Genomic DNA, 27,742 nt, shown 5'->3' on the forward strand with positions numbered 1-27,742 from the left:
CAGGAAGAAACCTCTGGCAGAACCAGACTCAGGAAGGGTGTCCATCCGCCTCGACCAGCTGGGGTTTGAGAAGACAGAAAAGAGGGAAAAGAGGGGGAAAAAGACCATAACACCATTCAAAGGATACCTGTTGGAACAGGGAAACACAAGTTAATAACCACAATAATGTCACATGTACATAATATCATTTGAGAAATTAAACAGACCTCTGGGATAGGCTCCAGCCCCCCCGCGACCCGACTGACAGATTAAGTGGGTATAGAAAATTAATTGAAGGATGGATGGAAATTAAACAGGGGGAAAAAGAGAGCAAAGTGAGGAAAGGTGTGACAGATGAGGTCCCCCAGCAGTCTAAGCCTATAGCAGCTTAACTATGGGATGTTTCAGGATTACCTGAGCCATCCCTAACTATAAGCTTTATCAAAAAGGAAAGTTTTAAGCCTAATCTTAAAAGTGGAAAGGGTGTCTGCTTCCCGGACATTTACTGGCAGCTTATTCCACAAGAGAGGGGCCTGATAACTGAAGGCTCTGCCTCCCATTCTACTTTTAGAAACTCTGGGAACAACAAGTAAACCTGCAGTTTGGGAGCAAAGTGCTCTGTTAGGAAAATATCTAACAAAGAGATCTTTAAGATATGATGGAGCTCGGTCATTAAGAGCTTTATATGTGAGAAGAAGAATCTTAAATTCTATTCTGAATTTAACAGGGAGCCAATGAAGAGAAGCTAAAACTGGAGAAACATGATCTCTCCTGTTAGTTCTCATCAGCATTTTGGATCAGCTGGAGGCTTTTCAGAGAATATGTGGGACAGCCCAATAATAAGGAATTACAGTAGTTCAATCTTGAAGTAACAAATGCATGAACTAGTTTCTCTGCATCACCCTGAGACAAGATGTTCCTGATTTTAGCAATATTACAAAGGTGAAAGAAGGCAGTCCTAGAAACCAGTTTTATATGTGCGTCAAATGATAAATTCTGGTCAAAAATAACTCCAAGGTTCCTCACTGTAGAACTAGAAGCCAAGGAAATACCATCTAGAGTAACTATATAACTAAACAATTTCTCCCTGAAGCGCTCAGGTCCAAAGAGAACAACTTCAGTTTTGTCTGAATTTAAAAGCAGACAGTTCTGAGTCATCCAGGTCTTTATGTCTTTAAGACAGGCTTGTAGTCGGACCAACCTATTGGTTTCATCTGGTTTCATAGATAAGTACAGCTGAGTATCATCAGCATAACAATGGAAATTTATGCCATGCTGTCTGATAATGTTACCTAATGGAAGCATGTATAAAGTAAAAATAATTGGTCCAAGCACAGAACCCTGGGGAACTCCATGACTTACTCCGATGTGTGAGGAAGATTCTTCATTTACAAGAACAAACTGGAATCTATCAGATAAATATGACTTAAACCAGCCTAATGCAGTTCCTTTAATCCCAATAACATGTTCAAGTCTCTGTAACAGAATGCTGTGATCGATCGTATCAAATGCAGCACTGAGATCCAACAGGACAAGCACAGAAACAAGTCCGCTATCAGAGGCTAAGAGGAGATCATTGGTAACTTTCACCAGTGCTGTTTCTGTGCTATGATGCACTCTGAATCCTGACTGAAACTCTTCAAACAGATTATTTCTATGTAAATGATCACAAAGTTGAGCTGCAACTATTTTTTAAAGAACTTTAGACAAAAAAGGGAGATTGGATATAGGTCGATAATTAGCCAACACTTCAGAATCAACAGTAGGTTTATTAAGTAAAGGTTTAATTACAGCAACCTTAAAAGTCTGAGGTACATATCCTGTCAACAAAGACCGATTGATCAAATCCAATATGGAAGTATTGATTAAGGGGGAAACCTCCTTGAACAGTCTGGTTGGGATTGGGTCTAAAACACAAGTTGATGGTTTAGAAGAGACTATTGCTGTTGTTAGCTCAGAGAGATCAACTGGGCAGAAGCTGTCTAAATACAATTCAGGTTCTAAAGATACTTCTAAAGCTGCTCTACTTGATGATCCATCAGTGATAATAGTGGGAGGGATTCCATTAATCTTCTCTCTGATAGAAACAATTTTATTGACAAAGAATCTCATGAAATCATCACTGCTGAGAGTTAAAGGAATACATGGCTCAACAGAGCTCGGACTCTTTGTCAGCCTGGCAACAGTGCTGAAAAAAAACCTGGGATTATTCTTATTCTCTTCTATCAATGATGAATAATAAGCAGTTCTAGCTTTACGAAGTGCTTTCTTATACGTTATTAAACTGTCTTTCCAGACTAATTGAGACTCTTCTAAATTAGAGGAATGCCACTGTCTCTCCAGCTTTCTTGCAGTCTGCTTTAACGCACACAGCTGTGAATTATACCAAGGAGCCAACCTCTTCTGACTGATTACCTTCCTTTTCAGAGGGGCAACATTGTCCAGTGTTGTACGCATTGAAGCTATAGTGCTGTCAACAAGAGAGTCAAGTTCTACTGGAGTAAAATTTAGGTAGCTGTCCTCTGTCATATCAGCACATGGCAGTGAAGAAAAGGATGATGAAATCAACTCTTTAAATCTGGTTACAGCATTCTCTGACAGACACCTTCTATATGTAGAATTCTTCTCAGAAACCGTGTAGTCAAGTAATGTAAATTCAAAAGTTATTAAAAAATGGTCAGACAAGACAGAGTTATGAGGGAACACTGTTAACTGTTCACTCTCAATGCCATAAGTCAGCACAAGGTCAAGGGTATGATTAAGGCAGTGAGTAGGTCTGTGAACACTTTGAGAAAATCCAATAGAGTCTAATATAGAATTAAAGGTAATATTTAGGCTGTTAAAAACTGAGAATCAGAGATTTAAAAGAGCTAAAACTAATCTTGGGTCTCGGACTGATTAGTAACCCTGATCTGAAGATAGCTGCCACTCCTCCTCCTCTGCCTGTGCTTCAAGGAACATGAACAAATAAATACATTATTTGTAAGAAAAGCAGACATTTACACATCTACACATGAGATTTTACTGCATGACCATCCTTTGGAGGAGCTCAGTAGGCATGTACCCAACTGAGAATAACAGACACGCAGGACACAAGAACAAGATGCTCATTTAGGGACTGGAAATATGATTCAGCGATACAAGTGTGCAGTACATAACAGGCCACTCTAACAAGAGTAAATGCCATCTTGTCTCTCACAATTAAACTAATAAATGAATAAAAGTAAGTAGCTTAAGCTTAGCAAATATTCAGAAATTTTCATATTGAGTGAATCTTGGTTCTGAATTCAAGCTGTTCCGAATATATCTGCTGAACAGTAATTTCAACTTGTTTCCTAGTTTTATTGTCAGAGGACAATAAAGTTAACCAGAACTGGTTGGACCACCTACCTCTGCATTGCTTATTGTATTATTATATAGCACAATGTTTCAGGCTTTACTGTTTCACAGTAAAAATGTCATCTGTGTTTGGTTTGTTTGTAAAACAAACCTCTTCCTTAGCAATCCGCATATGATCTTTGACTCCTGAGAAGATGGTGGGCTGAATGAAGAGGCTCTTTTCACCCACAGCTCCTCCTCCATATTCCAGCTTGGCTCCCTCTGTTTTCCCACTCCCTATCAGATCCATAATTTTGTCAAACTGCTGTTGGTCAATCTGGTGAAAGTTTCAGGAAGACAAAGAGACAAGCCAATAAAATTGGTTAATAGTATGAGAATAATCCCTGATTCACTAAGACATGCACTGTACCAGGGAAGTTTGGACATACCTACTTAATCAGAGTGAACAAAATAGTGTGTCCAAACTTCTGACTGGGGGGGTGGGATAGATGGATGGATGGATGGATAAGTAAAATTAAAATAAGTTTTATCATGTGTTTGATAAAACTTCTTTTAATTTTAGTAATTTGTAATATTTCATATAGGTCTATTACATAAAATCTACAAAATACAATGTTCAATGTTTTTACCTGTGGCCCATGTGATGTCTGGGGGTCCAAGGGGTCTCCTATGACAATCCTTTTGGCATTTTCTATGCTGCGACATACAAACTCTTCATAAATAGTTTCCTCCACAAAGATTCTTGATGCAGCTGTGCAGCACTGACCCTGGTTATAAAAAGCTCCTTTCTGAATTTCCTCCACAGCCAACTGCACTGTAGAGACACACAGACACAATGACTGGAGCTTTTTTTGTCTTTAAAGATGAAATTGCACTTTCTCTAAATCATAGTTTAGTCAGTTAGCAATTCCAGAATTGGAGGACACAGTTCCTAACATTAAAATCCCACAATATCCCAACAGAAGCCCCGTTTGGATTAAACAGTCCATGATACTTTGAATTGAAATGAATTCTTATTAAGATTAAGATCAGATTTATTATCATGTACAATACACAAACTTTGTCCTCTGCTTTTAACCTCTTTAAGTCTTGAATCCCTATGTAAAAAAAATAGGGCTTACAAATGGAATAATGAACGACTGCAAGGTGGCCAAATGCACAAGCTTCACAACAGTAAAATAAGTGAAACAATAAAGAGGGAAACTGTTTAAATTACAGCAGCACCAGTCTGATTAGAGGTCCATGGTAGGGACTACAAATGAATACACAAAAAAATAACAGACACCAACATTCATTTTGGGAAGCTTAACTGGTTGAACAGGCCCTTTGCTGCATGCCACCCCCTCTCTGTACCCACTTCATGTCTAACGTCAAATAAAAACCACTGGTGCCAGAAAAAAATCCTAAAAGAAAAATGAATGAAATGAGGAGGATGTTTGAAGGTGAAGACTAGGAAATCTGCAACAAACCAATGACAGCAATGGAAGGAGTTCCAGCACAGTTGATCAATTTTAATTTGACCAGATTTTAGAAAGACTGAATTCTTACTGAATTATTTGAATTTATAGCAATGTTTTTATGGTTCTAACGCCTGATGGTGTTTACTAACAGGAAAAAAAGTGTATGATGAAAATCAAACTTTACAAACTTGTCTTTACATATCTCTGCAAAGAAATGTATGACCACACACTTCTGAGTCAGAAGGCAACCTGTTCAAATTGCAACAGATGATTGCCATTATCGTGCTTGGCTGTGGTGTTGGGTTGGTTTCTGGGTCTTAGGCAGGGTTGAGTCTGGTTCACCTCCTGCACTCGCACCTATTTTCCATCTACACTCGTCAAGATGCCTTCATAAGGATCTGCAGCAGCAACAGTTTTTCGCCAGATTGTTCTCACAGCTACGCTGGTAATCCAGCTGACTTCTGCGCTTCTTTCCTAGTGAAACCCTCTTTCTCTTATGCCCTGTTCTCTTATGCTCCTAGTGTCTGTTCCTCCGTTGCTCATTGCACTCTGGATTTCCAAGCTAAAGATTTAGCTCTCCACTGTGGATTCCGGAACACCTGTCCGCTCACCACCTGCCTGCTCGCCCCACCATTGACTCAGTACCTTCTTCACCACAGCCAGCACCCTCCCCTCCACTCTGGAAACCCTCTTGGACTCAGTAAGGAGAAACTCCAATCTTCTCTTGGATAAATTAATCTCTCTCCGATTCACACTAACCACCTCCCTCTTCTCTCAGAGTAACCTGTTCTCCTTTACTCAAATCTCCCAGAGTCTGTGTCTATTCAAGTCCAATTTGTGAGTCAGCTCGGCTTTCGCTGTGACAATGAGACTGTTTTTATCTTGAACTTAATGGGCTCTCCCTCAAAAACAGATTTTCACAAGAAATCAAATTCAAGTCACTGACGTTAGCCTCCCTTCTACTTGAATGCTCTTGCAAAGGCTTACGTCACAACTCGGTCCCCTAGCAGTGGCTACACCACGCTTAAGACAATCCAAACTCTTTTTGTGTGTCATTCCATGATGGTGGAATCCGTGTTCCATGTTCCCCATTGTCCCGAGTTTTTCCCTCGAGCCTGCAGTCGAGTGTTCTCCTGCAGAGCCGTTTTTTTGTAATTTATTGCCAGTCTAGATTATTTGTTATAACGGTAAGTTTCGTAGCTTTGTTTTTGAGTTTGTAGACGTTCATAGCCACCCCCGATCAGCGGAGCTTTTTTGTGTTTTGATTTATTGAAAATATTTCGTGCCGCCGTTAAAGGCAAGCCTTAAGTTTCCAGTTAACGTTCATAGCGCCTCTGTATTTTAAGAGTGCGTCCTTTGTTTAAATCCGCCTTATTAAGGAGTGACCTTATTTTGTAATTGTTCATAGCCTTTTATTTTCCTCCCAGTGTGGGGTGAATTTATGTTTGTTAAATTTTACAGCCGCGCTCTATCTCTCCCTTAGTTTATTGAGAAGAGCGCTTAGCCTATTCCGTTGCTCTGAGCAGAGATCCTCGACCTGCCTTGCCCTTTCTGCCTGCTGTGTGTTTACTTTCTAAATAAACATCTTTGCTTTGAACTTGACCCTGCACCTGCCTGCTATGTACTGGAGGTTCTTGACAGGGAGCGGCTAATTGAGCTTTGCAAATGCCAACTAAAGTCTGAAATGGGAAAGCAAATCCCTGACAATTTGAAGAAGAAATGCAGACAATGTCAGTCAGAAGCTAGACAGAGAAACAGGTATTCAATATTTATGGGAAATATTACATCACTTGCAAACAAAATTGATGAGCTTGGTACGCTCAGGAGGAAATAGAATATTGAGAATGCAGTATTATGTGCTTTACTGAGACATGCCTGTGGGAGCATATTCTGGACTCAAATTCGACTCTTGCCAGCTTCAAGACTGTACGAGCCGACAGCCAACAGGAGCAGCCACAAAGGTGGAGGTATTGAAGTGGTTGTTAAGAACAGATGACGTAATCCTGGACCTGTCACTGTGAAGGAGAGGATCTGTACCTGGGATAGCTGTGAGTTTACATTTGCAAGCTGTGAGTTCACGTTATCTACCGAGAGAGTTTATGTTTATGTATTTAGCAGACACTTTTATCCAAAGCGACTTACAAATGAAGAGTAAGTTCACCAGTAATTATTCTGGTAGTGGTTTATATAATACCTGCAGTCTGTCATCAGCTCAGTCGTTGCCAGGCTACAAACACAACATCCCAATGCATTCATGGTGATTTCTGGATATTTCAACCAAGTCCCCCCTCTAAGCTACACATCCAACCTTTAAACAGTTTGTCAACTGCTCCACCAGAGAGAACAAAAAGTTGGGCTCATTATGCTAGACTTCTCTCCACTCTGTACACCTCAGACTTTCAGTACAACTTAGAGTCCTGACATCTCCAGAAATACTCAGATGACTCTGCAGTTGTTGGGTGTATTAGTGACGGACAAGAGGCTGAGTACAGGGAACTGGGCACCTCATCTTGAACACAAACAAAACAAAAGAGATGATTGTGGATTTTAAGAGGACTAGGAGTAAGCCAAATACTGTCTCCTTCCTAGTAAAATAGGTGGAGGTGGTTGAGGAATTACTGGAACAATGCAATTTCCCTTTTTGATAAATAATAATCCATCCATTTTCTATACCCGCTTAATCCAACTGTCGGGTCGCGGGGGGACTGGAACCTATCCCAGCGGTCATTGGGGTAGAGGATAAATAATGATAAGGATAAATTATAACATTTATTTTCATTTAATTTTACTTACAGTCACAGTCAGCAAACACAATGCATGGGTTCTTGCCTCCCAACTCCAAAGTCACTCTTTTAAGATTACTTTTGGCCGCTGCTTCTGTGATCAGCTGGCCAACCTGCATGAAATTGGAAAATAACCTTAATTTCTTTATATGTTGTTTTAGACAAGATGTTAAAATGAAATTACAAAACTTTTGAAATTCTGTCATGCTGTGTGCCTGTGGGAAGCTGGATCTATTTTTACACCTAAAGTGTTTATTAGTGTTCATAATGTATATGAAAATGTTTTGTTAAAAATGAATATCCCTAGCCAAGATTTTTACCTTTATTGGTAGTTTTAGATTCAGCAGCAGCTGTATGACAGTAGCAGTAACACAGGTCTTAGCAAGGGAAGTTCATGTAATAGATTACTTTGTACCTTTCATACATGAAGTCACTGAAAAGAAGTGACTTGAGTAAAAGGGACCTGTGCCCCTGTAAAGCTTTATGTCTACAATGCCCCTAGCCCAGGCCTGAAAACATCTACCGGCCTGCATTGACTAAACATCACATCCCCACTGAGTGGCATATTTAACTTTTTATTGCTCCTACCCAGTTCACCACATGGACTTCAAACTTGAAAATGCTTTAGGTGAAAATTAAAAGTTTTTCCCAAACAGGGTTACAAACAGAAGTAGCCTTGCCCACACATTTCACCTAGATGCACTATATTGCCAAAAGTATTTCACTTCAAATCATTAAATTCAGGTGTTCCAATCACTTCCATGGCCACAGGTGTATAAATTCAAGCACCTCGGCATACAGACTGCTTCTACAAACATCTGTGAAAGAATGGGTGGCTCTCAGGAGCTCAGTGAATTCCAGCGTGGTACCGTGACAGGATGCCACCTGTCCACTCCAGTCGTGAAATTTCCTCGCTGCTAAATATTCCACAGTCAGCTGTCTGTGGTATTATAGCAAAGTGGAAGCGATTGGGAACGACAGCAGCTCAGCCACGAAGTGGTCGGCCACGTAAAATGACAGAGCGAGGTCAGCGGATGCTGAGGTGCATAGTGTGCAGAGGTTATCAACTTTCTGCAGAGTCAATCGCTACAGACCTCCAAACTTCATGTGGCCTTCAGATTAGCTCAAGAACAGTGCGTAGAGAGGTCCATGGAATGGGTTTCTATGGCCAAGCAGCTGCATCCAAGCCATACATCACCAAGTGCAATGCAAAGCGTCAGATGTAGTGGTGTGAAGCACGCCGCCACTGGACTCTAGAGCAGTGGAGAAGCGTTCTCTGGAGTGATGAATCACGCTTCTCCATCTGGCAATATGACAAAGGAGTCTGGGTTTGGCGGTTGCCAGGAGAACGGTACTTGGCATCACCCCAAGTGTAAAATATGGTGGAGGGTGTGTTATGGTGTGGGGTTGTTCTTCAGGAGCTGGGCTTGGCCCCTTAGTTCCAGTGAAATGAACTCTGAATGCTTCAGATACCAAGAGATTTTGGACCATTTCATGCTCCCAGCTTTGTGGAAACAGTTTGGGGATGGACCCTTTCTGTTCCAACATGACTGCGCACCGCGCAAGGTCCATAAAGACATGGATGAGCCAGTTTGGTGTGGAAGAACTTGACTGTCCTGCACAGAGTCCTGACCTCAACCCAATAGAACACCTTTGGGATGAATTAGAGCAGAGACTGAGAGCCAGGCCTTCTGTCCAACATCAGTGTCTGACCTCACAAATGTGCTTCTGGAAGAATGGTCAAAAACTCCCAGAAACACTCCTAAACCTTGTGGAAAGTTTGCCCAGAAGAGCTGAAGCTGTTATAACTGCAAATGGTGGGCTGATGTCATATTAAGCCCTATAGAGTAAGAATGGGATGAACTGAAGTGCATATGCGTGTAAAGGCAGGTGAGCGAATACTTTTGGCAATACAGTGTATATAAAATTCAGGATGCACATATGACATCCAAACACCTCTAAAAGTCTCCTGGGCCCTAAACCAAACAGGTCACATTTGAAGTCCTCTTAATAAAGTAAGTTATGACCAGAGAAACTTGACATGTGAAAAAAATTTGGAATGAAATGCATATTCCATCTTTTGCCAGAAGTTTTTGTGACCCTCATACATTGTTCAATCCTGGCCAACCTTTTCCAGGGCCCAAAGGCCAATATTCATTCATATTTACAAAGCCACCCAATGGTTACAGTGTGTATGCTCAATCTGTCAATCATCTAATTTAAATTAAACTAACATGGCATACTGTGCAAATCATATCAAGCTAAATGACACATTTAGATGGCACATGCCCAACAGTAGATGCAGGATGTGGCATGTAAACACCAATCTGTAATAAGGGCCCAGGCCCGGACAACCCCCATATATCCACTGTGAAAACCCTCCCAAACATGTATATCACTGACTGCAACTTTAGTTTTTTTTATACTTTCATACTATTGAAGCACTTGGATTGTTTTTTTCTTCAATTGACCATAATCCAAATTGTAGTACAACAAAGTGAAGCAAAGAAATTAATTTTTTTAAAAGCTCCACCACAACATTCAAATGCACCTGCATACCTCTGTAGAGCCAGTGAAGGCCACTTTGTCGATGTCTTTGTGGTTAGCAATGGCTGCCCCTGCTGTGGAACCAAACCCTGGAATAATGTTAACAACTCCAGGAGGGAACTCCGCCTAAAATGGAAATACAGAAAGTATGTTATTGATACAAAACCCAATCTATTCTCCCCAGCAAGGAAAAATAGCAAAATATCTCATGCTCCAACTAAAAAACATTAAAAACACTGAAAGGAGAACTGAACTACATTCATCATCATGTAAAAATAAAATATTATATAGGGAAACCAAGACTCCTGGCAATCGTGTGGATGTTACTATGACATTAACCACTCATACAGACACTATTGCTCTCCAAGCACACTGGTCCATGCCAACAGCACTCCATAACTCCTTTTGTAAGGGGAACTCTACACAACAATAGAGTATTTGGAGGGTCAACACCCTTTTCAATTTGTTGTGCTGCTCAAGTTGTTGCAGAGCAGTTTATGTCATGTTGTAGGTACACTGTCCTTTGTGGGGAGGCTGCTGGGATAAGGGGTCTTATCATGGGCTTGTCATGGGTTGTCATGGGCTGTGTGCTTAGTCTGTAGCAAAGAACAATAAGGACAATATCGTATACTGTAACAGATTAGTTAAAGCATTTGATATTTTTATGCTCAAATGTTATACTGTGAAGAAAATGCTTTCAGTTTTAGACAAGCAAAGACAAACTGCAGAAACTACAATTTCATATGTGTGAGGTGACAAACCCTCATTTGGTTACAAACAAGCCCTATCCCAGCAGTCATCGGGCAAGAGGCAGGGTACACCCTGGGCAGGTAACCAATCCATCACAGGGCCACACAGAGACAAACAACCACACATGCTCGCATTCACTCCCAAGGACACTTAGAGACACCAATTAACCTAACATGCATGTTTTTGGACAGTGGGAGGAAGCCAGAGTACCCAGAGAGAACCCACACATACAGGGAGAACATGCAAATTCCACACTGAAAGGCCCCAGGTGGGGATTGAACCTGGAACACTCTTGCTGTGAGGCAACCATGCTAACCACCACACCACTGTGCAGCCCGAGCAAGAATATATATAGCCTATTGTACTTAAAACAGCTTTTAAAATGTCACTGAGTCTAAATCTCTGTCAGATGTTAGCTTGGTTCAGCCCCAATTTACATTTTGAGCAACACTGACTTCCGACCTCTTTGATGAGTGATCCAACATGGAGGGCTGTGAGAGGGGTCTGCTCAGCTGGCTTAATGATGACAGTGTTCCCACAACTCAGGGCTGGTGCTATCTTCCACATGAACATCAGAAGAGGAAAGTTCCACTAGTACACACAACATAAAACACATTTAGTGACTATTATCAGTGAGGAAGAGGTGGTCTAAAATCATATCAGCATGTGGTTTAAATCACCAAGACAACATCTGCAGACACATGATGCTTTATTCCTTTTTCTGGCACGTGACTTTACCTGCTCAATACCAGAAATGTCGGTTACCACACGGTTTTTAGTTTTTAACTATTGGGGAAGTTGTTTTTCCCAAATACAGATATGAACAGTAACAAGTTAGTCAAATAAGTTATTGCTCAGAAGCACAAACAAATCTCCCTGTGGACTTACTGGAATGATGGCTCCACATACGCCAACAGGCTCATGTTTGGTCAAACACAGGAAGTTTTCATCTGTACAGAGAAAGAGAAAAACAAATACGCACACACACAAAAGTTTTACCTGGTTTTTCATTTTTATTACAGAATTTTGTTTCAGTTAGGGGTCAATGTTTTTAATCAAGTTGTTATTCAGTACTGTTTTGTTATTGTTTTTTCTTTCTTGAATATTTGTTAGGCAAAAGCAAATGACAAGAAAGTTCCAAAATCACCATGTTAACATGTTGGAAAAATCTTGCCTGGCTTTAAGTTAAAAAGATTTCATCATTTAAATTTCTGACTTAATTGGCATCTTTTCTCCACTGGTCTTACTACTTAGTGTGTGCATTTCAGTTATCTTGCAAGTTAACATCATAGCACAGAAACAGCACTGGTGAAAGTTACCAATGATCTCCTCTTAGCCTCTGATAGCGGACTTGTTTCTGTGCTTGTCCTGTTGGATCTCAGTGCTGCATTTGATACGATCGATCACAGCATTCTGTTACAGAGACTTCAACATGTTATTGGGATTAAAGGAACTGCATTAGGCTGGTTTAAGTCATATTTATCTGATAGATTCCAGTTTGTTCTTGTAAATGACGAATCTTCCTCACACACCAGAGTAAGTCATGAAGTTCCTCAGGGTTCTGTGCTTGGACCAATTCTTTTCACTTTATACATGCTTCCATTAGGTAACATTATTAGACAGCATGGCATACATTTTCATTGCTATCAATCAATCAGTCAGACTTTATTTATATAGCACTTTTCATACAAGAAAAATGTAGCACAAAGTGCTTTACAAGATAAAAGCAAATAAAACAAAGCAATGAAATCCAAGGCCATATTATACACCAACATACATATGTACAAGTATACATATGCACACACATACACACATGTATGTATACATATATATATATATACACAAACACACATATAAAAAGAGATATACATATACACACATATATACACACGCCACACATACTGGAACGAAGGTAATTGAAGCGCTATCTTACTGTCAGCGAGTTGCAGTGAGGAAACACCAGAGACTGGGTAAAACCAGATAAAGAAATGGAGCTAAAAATAAGTAACACAAATAAATAAATAGAAGACGAAAAAAATGAATGAATAAATAAAAAAAAATTTAAAGAAAATTAAAATTTTTGTTAAATTGATCAACAAAAAAAGATCAATTCAAACCAGAATAAAAAATTTGCACTATCACAAAGACATCAACAACTGAAATTCTACAATAAATACGCTAAATACAAAAACAGACAAAAAATTCAAATATATGACTAAAAGGATAGAATATAATAAAACTATGAATAAATTAATCAAAAGCCAGGCTAAAAAGGTGGGTCTTAAGTTTGCTTTTAAAAATGTCCACACTTGCAGCTGCTCTCACGTCTTCAGGAAGGCTGTTCCACGGGCGTGGAGCATAATAATGAAAAGCTGCTTCACCATGAGTTTTTGATCTAACCTTAGGAATTAATAAAAGACCTCTATCTGAAGACCGGAGAGTTCTGGATGGTTCATAAGTTCAAAGCAAATCCGATAAATAAGAAGGACTAAGACCATTAAGAGCTTTAAAAAACAGTAAAAGAATTTTAAAATCAATCCTGAAGCACACAGGTAACCAGTGCAGAGACTTTAAAACCAGTGTAATGTGTGCTCTCTTTCTGGTCTTCTTCAGTACTTGTGCTGCTGAGTCTTTTTTGGAAGACCAGAAAGAAGAGCATTGTCAATCAATGTCTCTGTATGTTATATGTTTATGCATTTAGCAGATGCTTTTATCCAAAGCGACTTACAGATAGGGGGTCTTGCCTAAGGACCCCTACTGGAGGTGGTAGTACCTTTCATGCAGGGGATTTGAACCCAGGTCTCCCATATGGAAGGTGGCAATCATACCACTACACTATCCAGCCCCAGCCCATATTGGCTCTAGATAATAATGAACACACTTTGGCAGTGTGATTTTAAGATGATAAAAGATGTTCTTGGTGATTTGTCTAATGTGGTGTTCAAAGGATAGGTCTGAATAGAAGACCACACATAGATTCTTAACCTTATCTGATGGTTTTAGTGCTAGTGCTTCCAGTTTAAAATTCAGTTTTTTCCTCAGTGCTTCAGGACCAATAACCAGTACCTCTGTTTTGTCCTGGTTGAGCTGTAAACAGTGTTGTGCCATCCAAGACTTAATATCTAGAATACAGTTAAAAAGGGCATCTATTGGGCCTGTGTCATCAGGAGACACGGCAATATAAAGCTATGGAAATGTATGCCATGTGTCCTGATGACATCACCAAGTGGCAGCATGTAGAGGTTAAAAAGAAGTGGGTCTAAAATTGAGCCTTGGGGGACACCACAATTCAGTTTATAGCTCATAGATTAACATTAATTCAAACTGATAAAAAACTCTCTGTTGGTGAGATAGGATTGAAACCAATTTAAAACAGTACCAGATATACCAATTAGGTTGTGGAGACAATTTAAAATATTAATTCTTCTTAAAGTATTGGTGAAATAAAGAAAGATAATGCCTTATTTAGAGGCTGCATCGTCCCTGCCCTGTTCACTCCGTTATATGGATATACGCCAATCACAAGTTTTCTAAATAGCTTTCGAAGGACACCGACTTTTTGCCAAACTGTTCTCGGTGAGTAGATAAATGTATTTTATGCCAGAAATAAGGTCTAGGTTAAAAAAAACTGGAGTTCTCCTTTAAGTCTAACAGAACAAGGACTGCAAGTTTTCTCATGTTGAGGGTATGTCTAAGGTCATTCACAACCTTAACAAGTGCAGTCTCTGTACTGTTTAGCTCTAAAACCAGACTTTGTCATGGATATTTTTGGAGATAATGAAATCATTCAGCTGATTAAAAACAAGTTTCTCTAAAATCTTACTTAAAAAAGGCAAATTGGATACTGGTCTGTAACCATTGGGGTCTAAAACATCCAAGCCATTTCTTTTCAGAAAGGGCTTAACCAACATGGTCTTAAAAGCTGATGGAAAATACTTTATAAAAAAAAAAAGCTGAAGGAAAAACACCCATCTGAAGAGAATAGTTTGCAATGGTCAATAAATTTCCATCCAGAGAGCCATAAACTGATTTAAAAAAAAGGAGGTTGGAATGGGATCCAAAAAGCAGGTTGATGGTTTTAATTCAATTCAATTCAATTTTATTTATATAGCGCCAGATTACAACAATTGTCATCTCAAGGCACTTAAGTAATATAGTCCAATTCAAGCCAATTGGAATTCAATTCATTGTAATCATAATCCAATTAATTCATATAGAGCTAATTCAAAAAATTAGCTCTATATCAAAAAACTAAAACTAAAAATTTTAGTCGTGAAACTACTTTACTAAGCATTACAGCATCAACCAGGACAAAACTTTCTAGTGATTCCTCACATACAGACACATGCTCTGAGACCAGGTTCTGGGCTGACTGGTGCTGAACGAGATCTCATCTGATTCTCATCTGTCGATTTTGTCTCTGAAATGAACTGCAAATTCCCCACACCTCTCACTGGACGATCATGAGCATAGATAAGTATGCTGATGATACTCAGCTGTACTTATCTATGAAACCAGATGAAACCAACAGGTTGGTCAGACTACAAGCCTGTCTTAAAGACATAAAGACCTGGATGACTCAGAACTGTCTGATTCTAAATTCTGACAAAACTGAAGTTGTTCTCTTTGGACCTGAGCGCTTCAGGGAGAAATTGTCTAGTTATATAGTTACTCTAGATGGTATTTCCTTGGCTTCTAGTTCTACAGTGAGGAACCTTGGAGTTATTTTTGACCAGAATTTATCATTTGACGCACATATAAAACTGGTTTCTTGGACTGCCTTCTTTCACCTTCGTAATATTGCTAAAATCAGGAACATCCTGTCTCAGGGTGATGCAGAGAAACTAGTTCATGCATTTGTTCCTTCAAGATTGGACTACTGTAATTCCTTATTATTGGGCTGTCCCACATATTCTCTGAAAAGCCTCCAGCTGATCCAAAATGCTGCAGCCAGAGTTCTGATGAGAACTAACAGGAGAGATCATGTTTCTCCAGTTTTAGCTTCTCTTCATTGGCTCCCTGTTAAATTCAGAATAGAATTTAAGATTCTTCTCCTCACATATAAAGCTCTTAATGACCGAGCTCCATCATATCTTAAAGATCTCATTATAAGATATTTTCCTAACAGAGCACTTTGCTCCCAAACTGCAGGTTTACTTGTTGTTCCCAGAGTTTCTAAAAGTAGAATGGGAGGCAGAGCCTTCAGTTATCAGGCCCCTCTCTTGTGGAACCAGCTGCCAGTAAATGTCCAGGAAGCAGACACCCTTTCCACTTTTAAGATCAGGCTAAAACTTTCCTTTCTGATAAAGCTTATAGTTAGGGATGGCTCAGGTAATCCTGAAACATCCCATAGTTAAGCTGCTATAGGCTTAGACTGCTGGGGGACCTCATCTGTCACACCTTTCCTCACTTTGCTCTCTTTTTCCCCCTGTTTAATTTTTCAAATGATATTATGTACTTGTGACATTATTGTGGTTATTAACTTGTGTTTCCCTGTTCCAACAGGTATCCTTTGAATGGTGTTTTTCCCCCCTCTTTTCCCTCTTTTCTGTCTTCTCAAACCCCAGCTGGTCGAGGCGGATGGCCACCCTTCCTGAGTCTGGTTCTGCCAGAGGTTTCTTCCTGGTTCTGGTTCTGCCAGAGGTTTCTTCCTGGTTCTGGTTCTGCCAGAGGTTTCTTCCTGTTAAAAGGGAGTCGTTCCTTTCCACAGTCCCTCAGGCACAGGACGGGAGATTGGACTGAAGACAAGTTTCGGTGCAATCTGTTGGTTTCCTTAGCACGGATATTATTTTTTTCAGTTGGGTCTGTATGAATGAAATGGATTATTTTCAAATGAATTAATTGGATTTCATTGGATCATGATTACAATGAGTTGAACTCCAATTCGCTTGAATTGGACTATATTATTTAAGTGCCTCAAGATGACATTTGTTGTAATCTGGCGCTATATAAATTAAAACTGAATTGAATTGAATTGAATCTTGAGAATAAGATAATCTTAATCATATAAATAAGTTTCAATATATATTTATTTAGATTTTCTATGGCAGTCATTTTCAAAAACTGGCAAAAATGACATTCACATAAGAACTGAGATAAATTGAATAACATGTCCACTTCCCAAACATACACTGAACATTACACATAAAATGTAGTATGTTCCACAAATGTAAAAACTGTGAATCTCCTGGAAATTAGTGATTGAAAAGGTAGTTTATCACAATATATCTGAAGTAGACATTTCAATTACCAAATTTATAAAAAAATACCTGTACATCCTTAAGAAGTACAATCACCACAGCCACTGACTGAGGTCAAATGTTTCCCTAACTGCAAACTATTGATCCCTTCACAGGATAGAGTACAGTATACATCCCATAACAACAGATTTATTCATCTCTGAATGTGGCAGAGCCCCAGGAACAAGCCAAGGTGGAACACAGTTTGACTTTAGCTGCCATATTTAACCTTGAGACTTGTTGCTATACGAATAAAACTGAATTTAATATCCTGAACCATGGAAAGTAATGAGAAATTTTTAACATTAAGCTGAACTTAGAGCCTTGTGAACAGCTATGTGAAAGTCAGTACATTTAAGAATAAAGTCAAGATAAATCTTTCCTTAAATAAAAGCCAAAAAGCTCAGCTCACCTGGTGACCTTCACACATATCCTACAGAGGTGGCTTATTAATTTAAGCAGATGAAGGAGAGCTTCATGAAAAACTCCATTAGAGCTGAATACAACGCACAGGGATTCAAACTGTCACCTTCATAAATATCCTATCGTTGCTCTCACAGGAAGTTCTCCAAACATCGGTGCACCAAATTCCTTGTGCTTCATTATTCAATGTCATTTTGCTGTATCAATACAAATTAATTGCATTGAATTCAACCATTTAAGCTAATGTGATCTGTACTTGTGATTGTTCAACTTTAGTTTAGTCCCAAGTTTTGGATCATTCATGTAACATTGACTTAGCCGAATAGAGTTACTTAAATTATTCTGCACTTCCCTTTGCTTTTGAGTATTGCTAAGGTATTCCTCATATCTAAATTAGAGATTACAGCAATAAACATTACATTTCAAGTATGTTCTCACTCTTAGCAAACTCTAATGTAAATAAGAGGATCTTCTCATTTTCCCATTATTTGAACAATAAGGACTACATTTTGTTTCCACATGGAGTCTCTTGCAGCATCATTCAGCTGAAAGTGAAACTTCCTCAGTCAGTAAGACTCAATTTCTCCTTGGTGGAAAAAGTAGTCGGAAGCTTTACTTAAGTTTAACTATTAAAACAATACTGTTCTGTCTCGATTTTCTGTTTAGTCTCTGTTAATCTATAGTTAGTTTAGCCTTGCAATTTACTCACCTTTCCTCAGTTCTCTCCTGCCAGTCGTCAGCTCTACTCACTTCACCTGTGTTTCTTCCCTCAGCTGCCTTCACTCATTAATCACCCTCCTCTGTATTTAAACTCCCCGGTTGTCATTCTGTCATTGTCAGATCCTCATCATAGCAATCCATGGTTTTCCTTGTCAGTCCTTGCCCATGCTTCTGCAAGTATTTCAGTCTGTTTTTGTTATTTTCTTAGTTTTATGTTTAGTTTAACGGTGTTCCGGCTTTGCTGCGCTTTTTGTTCCTAAATAAACAAACTTTTTCCTCCTGGCTCCTGTCCCGTATCTGCATCTGGGTACTCCTTCTTCGCCTCCACCTCTAAACCGGGACATGTTCATATACTCATTCACACTGTGACTGCGTGTATGGCCTGGCAGGGTCTCGAGTGGAAAATTTGTGTCAGGGAAAGGGTCAGACTAAAAGCAATTCAAAGACCTCAATGGAGCGACACCAGTTAAAATCAGACACCCCACCCAGAAAAAGGAAATTGGAGCATTCCCCTGGAGCCACGCCTGGGAAGCATCTAATGGCCAAGCCTTGGCTCCTCGACTTCTGGGGCTTGGCCAGGCTCAGCCCACGGAAGCAACAGGTTGCCCCTTCCTTATGGGGAAGAAATTTGAGGTTGGGTGCATTGCGAGCTGGGCAGCAGGTGAAGGTGGGAGGTTTTATGTGCTGATCAATGACGTCAGAAACCGGACATGGAACATCCCCTTGTCCCCTCCTCAGTGGAGCAATACCAACTAGAATGGTAGTAGATGTAGTAGGGTTCACCTCCACACACCTGGCTGCGCACCATGGTGTTGCCTTGCTGTGGGTGCAAGTCGCAGGAGGGAAGGTTCTGGCTGTTGTTTGTGAGTATGTTCTGGCTGTTGTTTGTGAGTATGCACCCAACAGCTTCTTGGAGTCACTGGGTGGTGTCCTATAGGGGGTGGCACTTGAGAAGTCCATTGTTCTTCTGGGGGGGCTTCAGTGTCCATGTGGGCAATAATGGAGTGACCCAAAGAGGCTTGATTAGGAGAAACAGCCTCCCTGATCTGAATCCCAGTGGTATTTTGTTTTTGAACTTCTGTGCTAGTCATGGGTTGTATGGTACGAACATCAACATGTTAAAAAATAAGTAGGTTCATAAATTTACCTGATATCTGGGCACCTGTGACGAAAGGTCGATGATCGACTTTTAAGTGGTATCATCAGACCTGCGGCTGCATGTCTTGGACACTGAAGAGATGGGTGAAGGTGAAGAGAGGGGCAGAGATCTAAACTGATCACCACCTGGTGGTGAGTTGGATCTATTCCCTGGGAAGACTGCCAGACAGACCTGGTAAGCCCAAATGTGTAGTGAGGGTGAATGTCTGATGGAGGTCCCTGTCCGTGAGATCTCCAACTCACATCTCTGGAAGAGTTTCTCACATGGGAGCCTGAGGACATGGACTCTGATGGGCCATATAGAAAATGCAGCAGCCAGGAGCTATGGCCAGAAGGTTATCTGTACCTGTTGTGGTAGCAACCAAAGGACCCGCTGAAGAACATTAGTGGTGTGAGCAATGAGGAAGGACTTTTGGTAACTGGGAAAGATAAAGCAGAACAGTGTGGTTTTCATCCACATTGTGGAACGATGGACCAGATCTTTCTCCTCATGAAGTTGCTGAAAGAGTCATGGAAGTTAGACCAACAAGTGTACATGTGCTTTGTAGAGTTGGAGAAGGATAAGAACTACATGCCTCAGGGAGTCTGTGGGGGATGTAGTGGGATTATGGGGTACCGGAGTTGCTGCTGCAAGGTATTCGCCCACATCCTTGGCACAACCTCATGCTTGTTTATGGTGCATGTTGGACTCCTACCAATTCACCCCTTATCAACAATACTGTTTGCAGTGTTCATAGACAGGATCTTTAGGCCTAGTTGGGGAAAAGAATGGCATCTAATTCAAGCAGGGGATGGCTGTATCTTACACTGGCCAGTTCTCACTTGTGCACAGCTTGGCTATGCTTCTTCTACGCGTCTACGCGTGCAGACTGCTTCTACAAACATCTGTGAAAGAATGGGTGGCTCTCAGGAGCTCAGTGAATTCCAGCATGGTACCGTGACAGGATGCCACCTCTACAACAAGTCCAGTCGTGAAATTTCCTCGCTGTATTGCCTTTTATCAATATTCAAAGTCAGCTGTCAGTGGTATTATAACAAAGTGGAAGCGATTGGGAACGACAGTAACTCAGCCACAAAGTGGTAGGCCATGTAAAATGACAGAGCAGTGTCAGTGGATTCTGAGGCACATAGTGCGCAGAGGTCACCAACTTTCTGCAAAGTCAATCGCTGCAGACCTCCAAACTTCATGTGGCCTTTAGATTAGCTCAAGAACAGTGCGTAGAGAGCTTCATGAAATGGGTTTCCATGTCCGAGCAGCTGCATCCAAGTCATACATCACTAAGTGCAATGCAAAGCGTCGGCTACAGTGGGGTAAAGCATGTTCTCCGGAGTGACGAATCACGCTTCTCCATCTGGCAATCTGACGGATGAGTCTGAGTTTGGCAGTTCCCAGGAGAACAGTACCGTATTTTGCGCACTATAAGGCTCACCTGATTATAAAGCGCACCCTCCATTATGGGGTCCATTTCTATACTTAACCCATACATAAGGCGCACCTGATTATAAGGCGTACGTATTACCTAATGTTCTCTGATTGGTTTATGGCTGCCAGCACACATAGTGCATGCATTACGAAGAACAGGCCCTCACTGGGACATGGGCAAAAACATTAATGATGACAGTATTCAATCGCTAAGTACAAGCTTGATACAATCGTCGTAAAGTAGGATTATGGTCAAATGTAATCCACTTTTGCAGTTCTGATAAATTGTGTAGTGTAATGAAGTTACAAAGGACTTTGTGCAGTTATTACACAAATGTTTTCTAATCAACCACACTGCCTTCCCTCTTGATCTTCAAACACCCTCTATATGCCCAACACTTAGTTTCCATCCATCCATCCATTTTCTATACCCAGCTAATCCAATTCAGAGTCGCAGAGGGGCCAGAGCCTATTCCAGCTGCGACTGGGCGAGAAGTGTGGTACACCCTGGACAGGTCACTAGTCTATCATAGTGCCAAACAGAGACAAATAAGACACAGAGCCAAGCACACTCACACTCATACCTAGGGACAATTTATAGTCATTAATTAACCATATATGCATGTTTTTGGGTTTTGGGAGGAAGCTGGAGTACCTCGAGAGAACCTACACATACACTGGGAGAACATGCAAACTCCACACAGAAAGGCAGCTCCCACTCAGTTAAACCCTGTACCAGAAAAATGACTAAAGTAGCAGGACCACTATATCAGAATGAAGAGTTGCTGTCTTTATTTTTGTCTTATCCTACTCCACCCCATTTACGTGTGACACTTCAATATGGAGAAAGTATACTGTCATGGCACTTCTATAAACCCATTCTATAAAGTATACCAATAGCACAGCCAATTTATTACTAGGTTGTAAAATATTAGCAAACCATGCAGTCTTCCCATCACTTCCCAATTATGTTGATAGCAAACTGTGATATTTGTCTGTCAGGGTTACCCAATACTGACATCCTATTGATAATAGCTTGAACACATTTGTTTCCAAAAGTCTCTCTATTTTTGATCAAAAGATTTTCAATCATTCTTCGTTAAGAAAGCTGCCTCTGCACTTTGTCTCAGGTTAGAGTCTTTTGAGTGTGGTGGAGAGGAGGACACTGAATAAGCTGTTATCCATTATGGATAATAATCAGCACTCTCTCCATCACACCGTGGTCAGACAGCGGAGCACTTTCTCACACAGGCTGCTTCAGCTCCGCTGTCGAAAGGACAGATACAGGAAATCATTCCTGCCACATGCCATCACACTGTTTAATAAAAGCTGAAAGCACTGGTCATTATTCTCTATATGCACTTTAGCTATATTTTCTGTTAAACATACTGCTCATTTATACATATGTTCAATAACTGCTAGTGGTACACTTTAATACCGGACAAGTGCACATTTTGTTGTATATAGACAATATTTTTACTTGACTCTTAATTGTAATTACAATCTTAAAGGTTGAATTGTACATTTTGTTTATACTACTACTTATTAGTAGGTGCTTTGTGCTTCTATGTCTATTTCACTTGGGTGTAAATGCAGCTACTGTAAAATAATTTCCCAGTACTTCTATTCTATTCTGTATTCTATTTGTTGCAGAACACTTTGAGTTCTTAGATGCAAAACATGCTTAATGACCACCCCAGATTTCAACATGTGAGGTACAAGTTCTTTGTAAAAACCTCAGTTTCCTGACACATGAAACCTTGCAATGCCTATTACATTGCTCTGATCTGAAGAGTGCAGACCTGTTCAATTACAGTAGTAGTTTGCTTCTGAAAGTAGTCTAACAAAGAGGTTTGCAATATCAGACACAGCAGAATAAAACATTGTGCATTTCTGACAGTAAAGAGGGAGTGCATGCATGCGGATACTGATGTATTCTCCTAGAAAGGGTATTTTGACGGTATAGCTAAAAGTCTTTATTGGATTAGAAACCACTTCAAATCCATCAAGATACTTCACTGTTAGAGTAAGATTCCACATACTCACCTACAGGTAGACTTTTGCCGTGAATCTTGTCGGCCCAGCCTGCATAGTAACGAAGAGTTTTGATGCTACCCTCTAGGTCAATATAGAAGGATTGGAGGAAAGGCTTCCCTGTGTCCAGGGTCTCCAGGGTCTAGAGAATTAGGAAAATTTGCATCAGCATTCAATACATTTACATTTTTAGCAATTCAAACAAATCATTAATAAAGATTAAAATTATTAGAACTCTATCTATCTATTTAGCTTGGAGGCTACACTTCATAGCAAAGGCATTCCACGTACTTGGGGCGGGAAATCAAGGGGTTCATGTTTCCTTTGATATCAACATTGATAAAATGAGAGTATACTTCCTCCAGAGGAATGTTCATATGTTCAGTCAATGGTTGCACAAATCAGAGCATAAAAATACACAAAGTGCCAGCGGCTGTTTCATCTGCAGTAGAAATTCCTTTGGCTCCCTGTTTGAAATGTTTTTGCATGAAAAGCATCTTTGAACTGCGTGACGTTTGTTTCGAGGCCCTACATCTGCTTGTTGGTCTTGTAGAGAATGAATGTTCTCTTTGGACCTGAGCACTTCAGGAAGAAGCTGTCCAACTACATAGTTACTCTGGATGGCACATCTTTGGCTTCTAGTACTACAGTGGGGAACCTTGGTGTTAGTTTTTGCCAGTATCTGTTATTTGACTCATATATAAAAAAAAGTTTCTAGGACTCCTGTCTTTCACTTTCATAATATTGCCAAAATTAGGAATGATTAATGAATAATTAATGAGCACCGGCCTTGCACTCCACCATTTTTTATTAATCAGTTGACCCAATCACAGTGGACTAGGTCTTTCAGGATGAGGGATTTACTTATTATGCATAATAAGTTTATTTGACCAAATATGGGTAAAAGCTCATTTTTGTCTGCTGTCCTGGGCACTGCCCATGTAGCCAAAAAGAGACAGAAGCTAATAGAGGGAAAGAGGGAAGCTGGAGCACTATACAAAAGTAGATGAATAATGTTTGTTTTTAACATTGAAACACATGAACATCCTCTAATAAACCACCAAAATAAATGTGTGATGATCTAAATAAACACAATGGGCTCTTGAAGGAAATATCTCATAACCTAGTGTTTATTCAGACCTGATACTGAATTTATAGTGAAGTACAGCAACCTTACTACATTTACTGTTCTACTGCAACAACCTAAGCACAGTTCCAATATTTTTATTTTTCACCTGAGGATTTCCATTAGTTACTATATTTCAGCTTTTTTCAAACAACATTTGGAAAAAATTGTACTCTCCTACACTAATATACACTAAATCTATAATTATCCAACCAGGTCTTGATGAAAAAAATATTATATTTGTGTTGATGGACAGTGTTTTTTTTTCTTTTTTCATTTGGCACCAGCACAACTTTCAAAGCAGTGTGTATCAATAAGAGGTTTCTTCATCTTTCTGTAGATGTCACGTTAACCAAGTAAATATCATGTTTTAAGACAAGCCACATGGGCCACAGAATGCAAAGTGTTCAAACTCAGTTGCCCAAAAACCCATGCAGATAGAGGTTACAATGTTAAAGTAAAACATGATTAAGAGTCTGACAAATTTCCTTTTTTATAGCCTAAAATAGAAATAAAAGAAACTTTTCAAACTCTCAGTTAACAACTGTCTCAGTCTATAGTTGTGGTAGGAAGTCACTTGCAATCCCCTGAACACCCATTAAAATCAACAGATCTATGTATGAGTAGACACACATCAAACTGTCGGGTCAATTCTGACCTTAGATACGGCTTTAGATGGCAGTGAGATAAGAAAGACCTTTTAAATACCTCTATGCACTGGCATTTGATGTATGGAGGGTTTAGAAAAGCTTTGACAGCAGCTCTGATATAACTTTTTTCTTCACAGACGATGCATTCATGCTGTTGGTGATACTATAATCCCAGATATCTGAATAGGATGCAGCAATATGCTGCAGAGTAGGCAGCAGCGGTTGAGCCCCATCTGCTGAAAGCAGCTATGTCAAGAGACATGATGTAAGGGGGGCCAATACACAGAATTAGGAAGTTGGCAGGGTGAAAATGAGGACAAAAAGGAACTAAACAAATAAGAAAGAAAGCTGAGATCAGTAACACCTGTAATGATGAACACGGGGCAGGTGGTGGTAATTAGCTAACTGAATCCAGGTGTATGGGGTGGATAGAGAGCAAGACTAACTGGAAGCAAAGGAACAAAATAAGTTAATAAAATAAGAATACAATAAATTAAACAAAGATTAAACATTAACATAAAAAAACCCATAACAGCAATCAATAGACCATGACTGGGACATGGAACAGTGGCAACGAAGGAGCCCAAGCTTGTGCAGTAAGTGACAAATACTGGCTAATTATAGCAAGGGTTCTGGAACCAGTCTCTTTGAGGGGCCTCACTTTATTTCTTTCTGGGATGATCCTGAGTGAGAGGTGGTGATTGGGATGGGCTTACTTGTAGCTACAACCTCTGTGCTCAAACATTTGAGATTCCCATGGTAGAAAAGGGGGCAGCTTCCCTGCACCGTCAGGTCAGAGAAAGGGCTAACGCTTGTCAGCGTTTGTCAGTGACTATAAATGTTTTAATTTTGTTTTTTTATTTTTAATCAATTTGCAAAAGTTTCAAACAAACCTGTTTCACTTTGTCATTATGGGGTATTGTGTCTATAATTTTGAGGTGAAAGATAAATTTAATCTATTCGGGAATAAGGCTGTAACAGAGGATATTGTGGAAAAGGTGGGGCGCTGTGAATACTTTCCAGATGCTCTGTATCTATATATAAACAGGACTTTTTTTAGTATATCAACAGGTTTTTTTTTTAGAATCCTTACATATTTCAGTATTTCATAAACCACATCATTACTGAACTGTCCAGTGAGCACTAGCAGGCCAAAAAATGTAGGCTGACTTATTGGCAAAAAATCATTACAGCTGTTGGTAATATTAAAAAAATAAAGTATCAGGCAACGGGAGGAGAGCGTTTAAATTCATGCTACTTCTGGCGCGAAATGTGTCTGATATACCGTGTTCATTAATGCCCTGCAGTGACATCACGTACCGCCAGCAGGAGTCGGTCCCTCTCCATAAGGTCGGCCAATTTGTGCAGCAACTTCCCGCGGCTCGACGTGTCCATTCTGCGCCACAGAGAGCCCTTCTGCTTGGCCGCCTTGGCTGACTCAACAGCCTTATCAACATCCTCCTCCAAGGATAAATCATAAATCTGAACATTATCAGGACACAATATATGGCGCGACGTAATGAAAAACGGCAATATATTAATTACGTTCATTGTACAAATCATTTTACAGATAATTAGTTATTCATTTCTTTCGTCGTGGTTTTAAAGCCATGAAGTAAACTGCGGCAAATTATCAACAAGTTTATTGGTTATTGTTATCCTATCGTAGATATCGTAGATAGGTAAATGTCGAAAGACAATAATAAGACAGTAAAATAAAGTCTGCAGAATTGATGCGGCGGCCTTCTTACTTTGTCCGCTTCTTCGACATCACAGATTTTGACACCTGTGGCGGGGTTGAAAGTTGGAAAAGTCCTTCCTCTGCTGGATGTGTGCCACTCATTGTTGATAAAAATCTGTGGAAAATGCACTTGCTTTTGTTTTTGACCAAGCTGGCACTTTAGGGATCATGTCCAAATGAAAAAACACTGTCAGTCTAATTGCTTTTATTGCCTGGTCACTTATTAACCGAAATTCAGAATTTGGTTTTAATTCGGAGCTTCATTACCTTGGTGTGTCTGATCCGTTGGACGTTAACAGCCTGAGGAAAGGACAAAGCTGGAAACTCCTCTGCCACCTTGTTTTCTGTCTTCTGTGCCATTCTCAGTCAGCAGTACAATTTACAGTCTAGTATGTTTCCACTCCTGAATCAGCCCGTAGCTTTTATAAACGTAAGAAGTTCCACCCTCCTTACACAACAAATTGGGAGGGGGCAACTCCGCCCCATGTAAAGTAGACCCTCAACCTGTTCCTGTTGCACCTTAGAAACTTGAAGCATCATATGCTTGCTGCTGTTGAAAATGATGGCCATGAGCAGCCTTCATGTGCAGGTGCAAGTCTAAAAATAATTCACTGCTGATTTATTTTTGGTTTTGTATATATATATATATATATATATATATATATATATATATATATATATATATATATATATATATATATAGCATATTGCTGCATCCTATTCAGATATCTGGGATTATAGTATCACCAACAGCATGAATGCAAGTTATATCAGAGCTGCTGTCAAAGCTTTTCTAAACCCTCCATACATCAAATGCCAGTGCATAGAGGTATTTAAAAGGTCTTTCTTATCTCACTGCCATCTAAAGCCATATCTAAGGCCAGAATTGACCCGACAGTTCAACCATGAATAACCATGAAAGGAGCTCCAATGCTTCCTTTAAAATCTCATTTAGCATATACTATCCTATATAACATCCATAGTGTTGATTATTTTAATCCAATTGTACTAATTGTGATTCATGTTGCCATGGTGTCTGCCGGTGTGAGACATTCTCCCTTCTCCCTTGGATAAATATGATAAATATTTGGATAAATATGAGAACAGGTGAGAGAGAGCAACCTGTGACAATACATTAAACTTCTTCTGAATATTTTTCCTTTTTTAAATTGTACACCTTGATAGTAAAGTAATACACTATATCATCTCAAATGCAATATATATGAGAAAACCCTTGTGTAAGAACTTGATAAGATTGCATTAGATGAAGTATCAAAATCCTACCAGCTTGAATAAGGGCATCTGAACAGAAGGAAGAAGTCCAGTTATCTCTTCAGCATAACCTGGATGACTGATAATCTATACTAACA

The 27,742-nt window shown here is 39.8% G+C and overlaps 1 protein-coding gene across 1 annotated transcript in view; it reads right to left on the bottom strand.

Annotated features, from left to right (window-relative positions):
* Positions 1-26,747, bottom strand: part of aldh1a3 (aldehyde dehydrogenase 1 family, member A3) — a 30,414-nt gene extending 3,667 nt beyond the window's left edge. Inside the window, exons 1-10 of the mRNA XM_072381113.1 lie at positions 26,640-26,747; positions 26,383-26,487; positions 25,952-26,092; positions 22,868-22,997; positions 11,747-11,808; positions 11,321-11,449; positions 10,121-10,234; positions 7,572-7,674; positions 3,948-4,132; positions 3,470-3,634 (exon numbers count right to left, since the gene is read on the bottom strand). Of these exons, the coding sequence (XP_072237214.1) occupies positions 3,470-3,634; positions 3,948-4,132; positions 7,572-7,674; positions 10,121-10,234; positions 11,321-11,449; positions 11,747-11,808; positions 22,868-22,997; positions 25,952-26,092; positions 26,383-26,487; positions 26,640-26,732 (1,227 nt within the window). The 5' untranslated portion in view covers positions 26,733-26,747. The remainder of the gene's footprint in view (positions 1-3,469; positions 3,635-3,947; positions 4,133-7,571; positions 7,675-10,120; positions 10,235-11,320; positions 11,450-11,746; positions 11,809-22,867; positions 22,998-25,951; positions 26,093-26,382; positions 26,488-26,639) is intronic.
* Positions 26,748-27,742: the final 995 nt, after the last annotated feature.

The sequence above is a fragment of the Leuresthes tenuis genome, unplaced genomic scaffold (genome assembly GCF_036924035.1).
Source record: "Leuresthes tenuis unplaced genomic scaffold, fLeuTen1.0.hap1 SCAF_2, whole genome shotgun sequence".
Taxonomy (NCBI): Eukaryota; Metazoa; Chordata; class Actinopteri; order Atheriniformes; family Atherinopsidae; genus Leuresthes; species Leuresthes tenuis.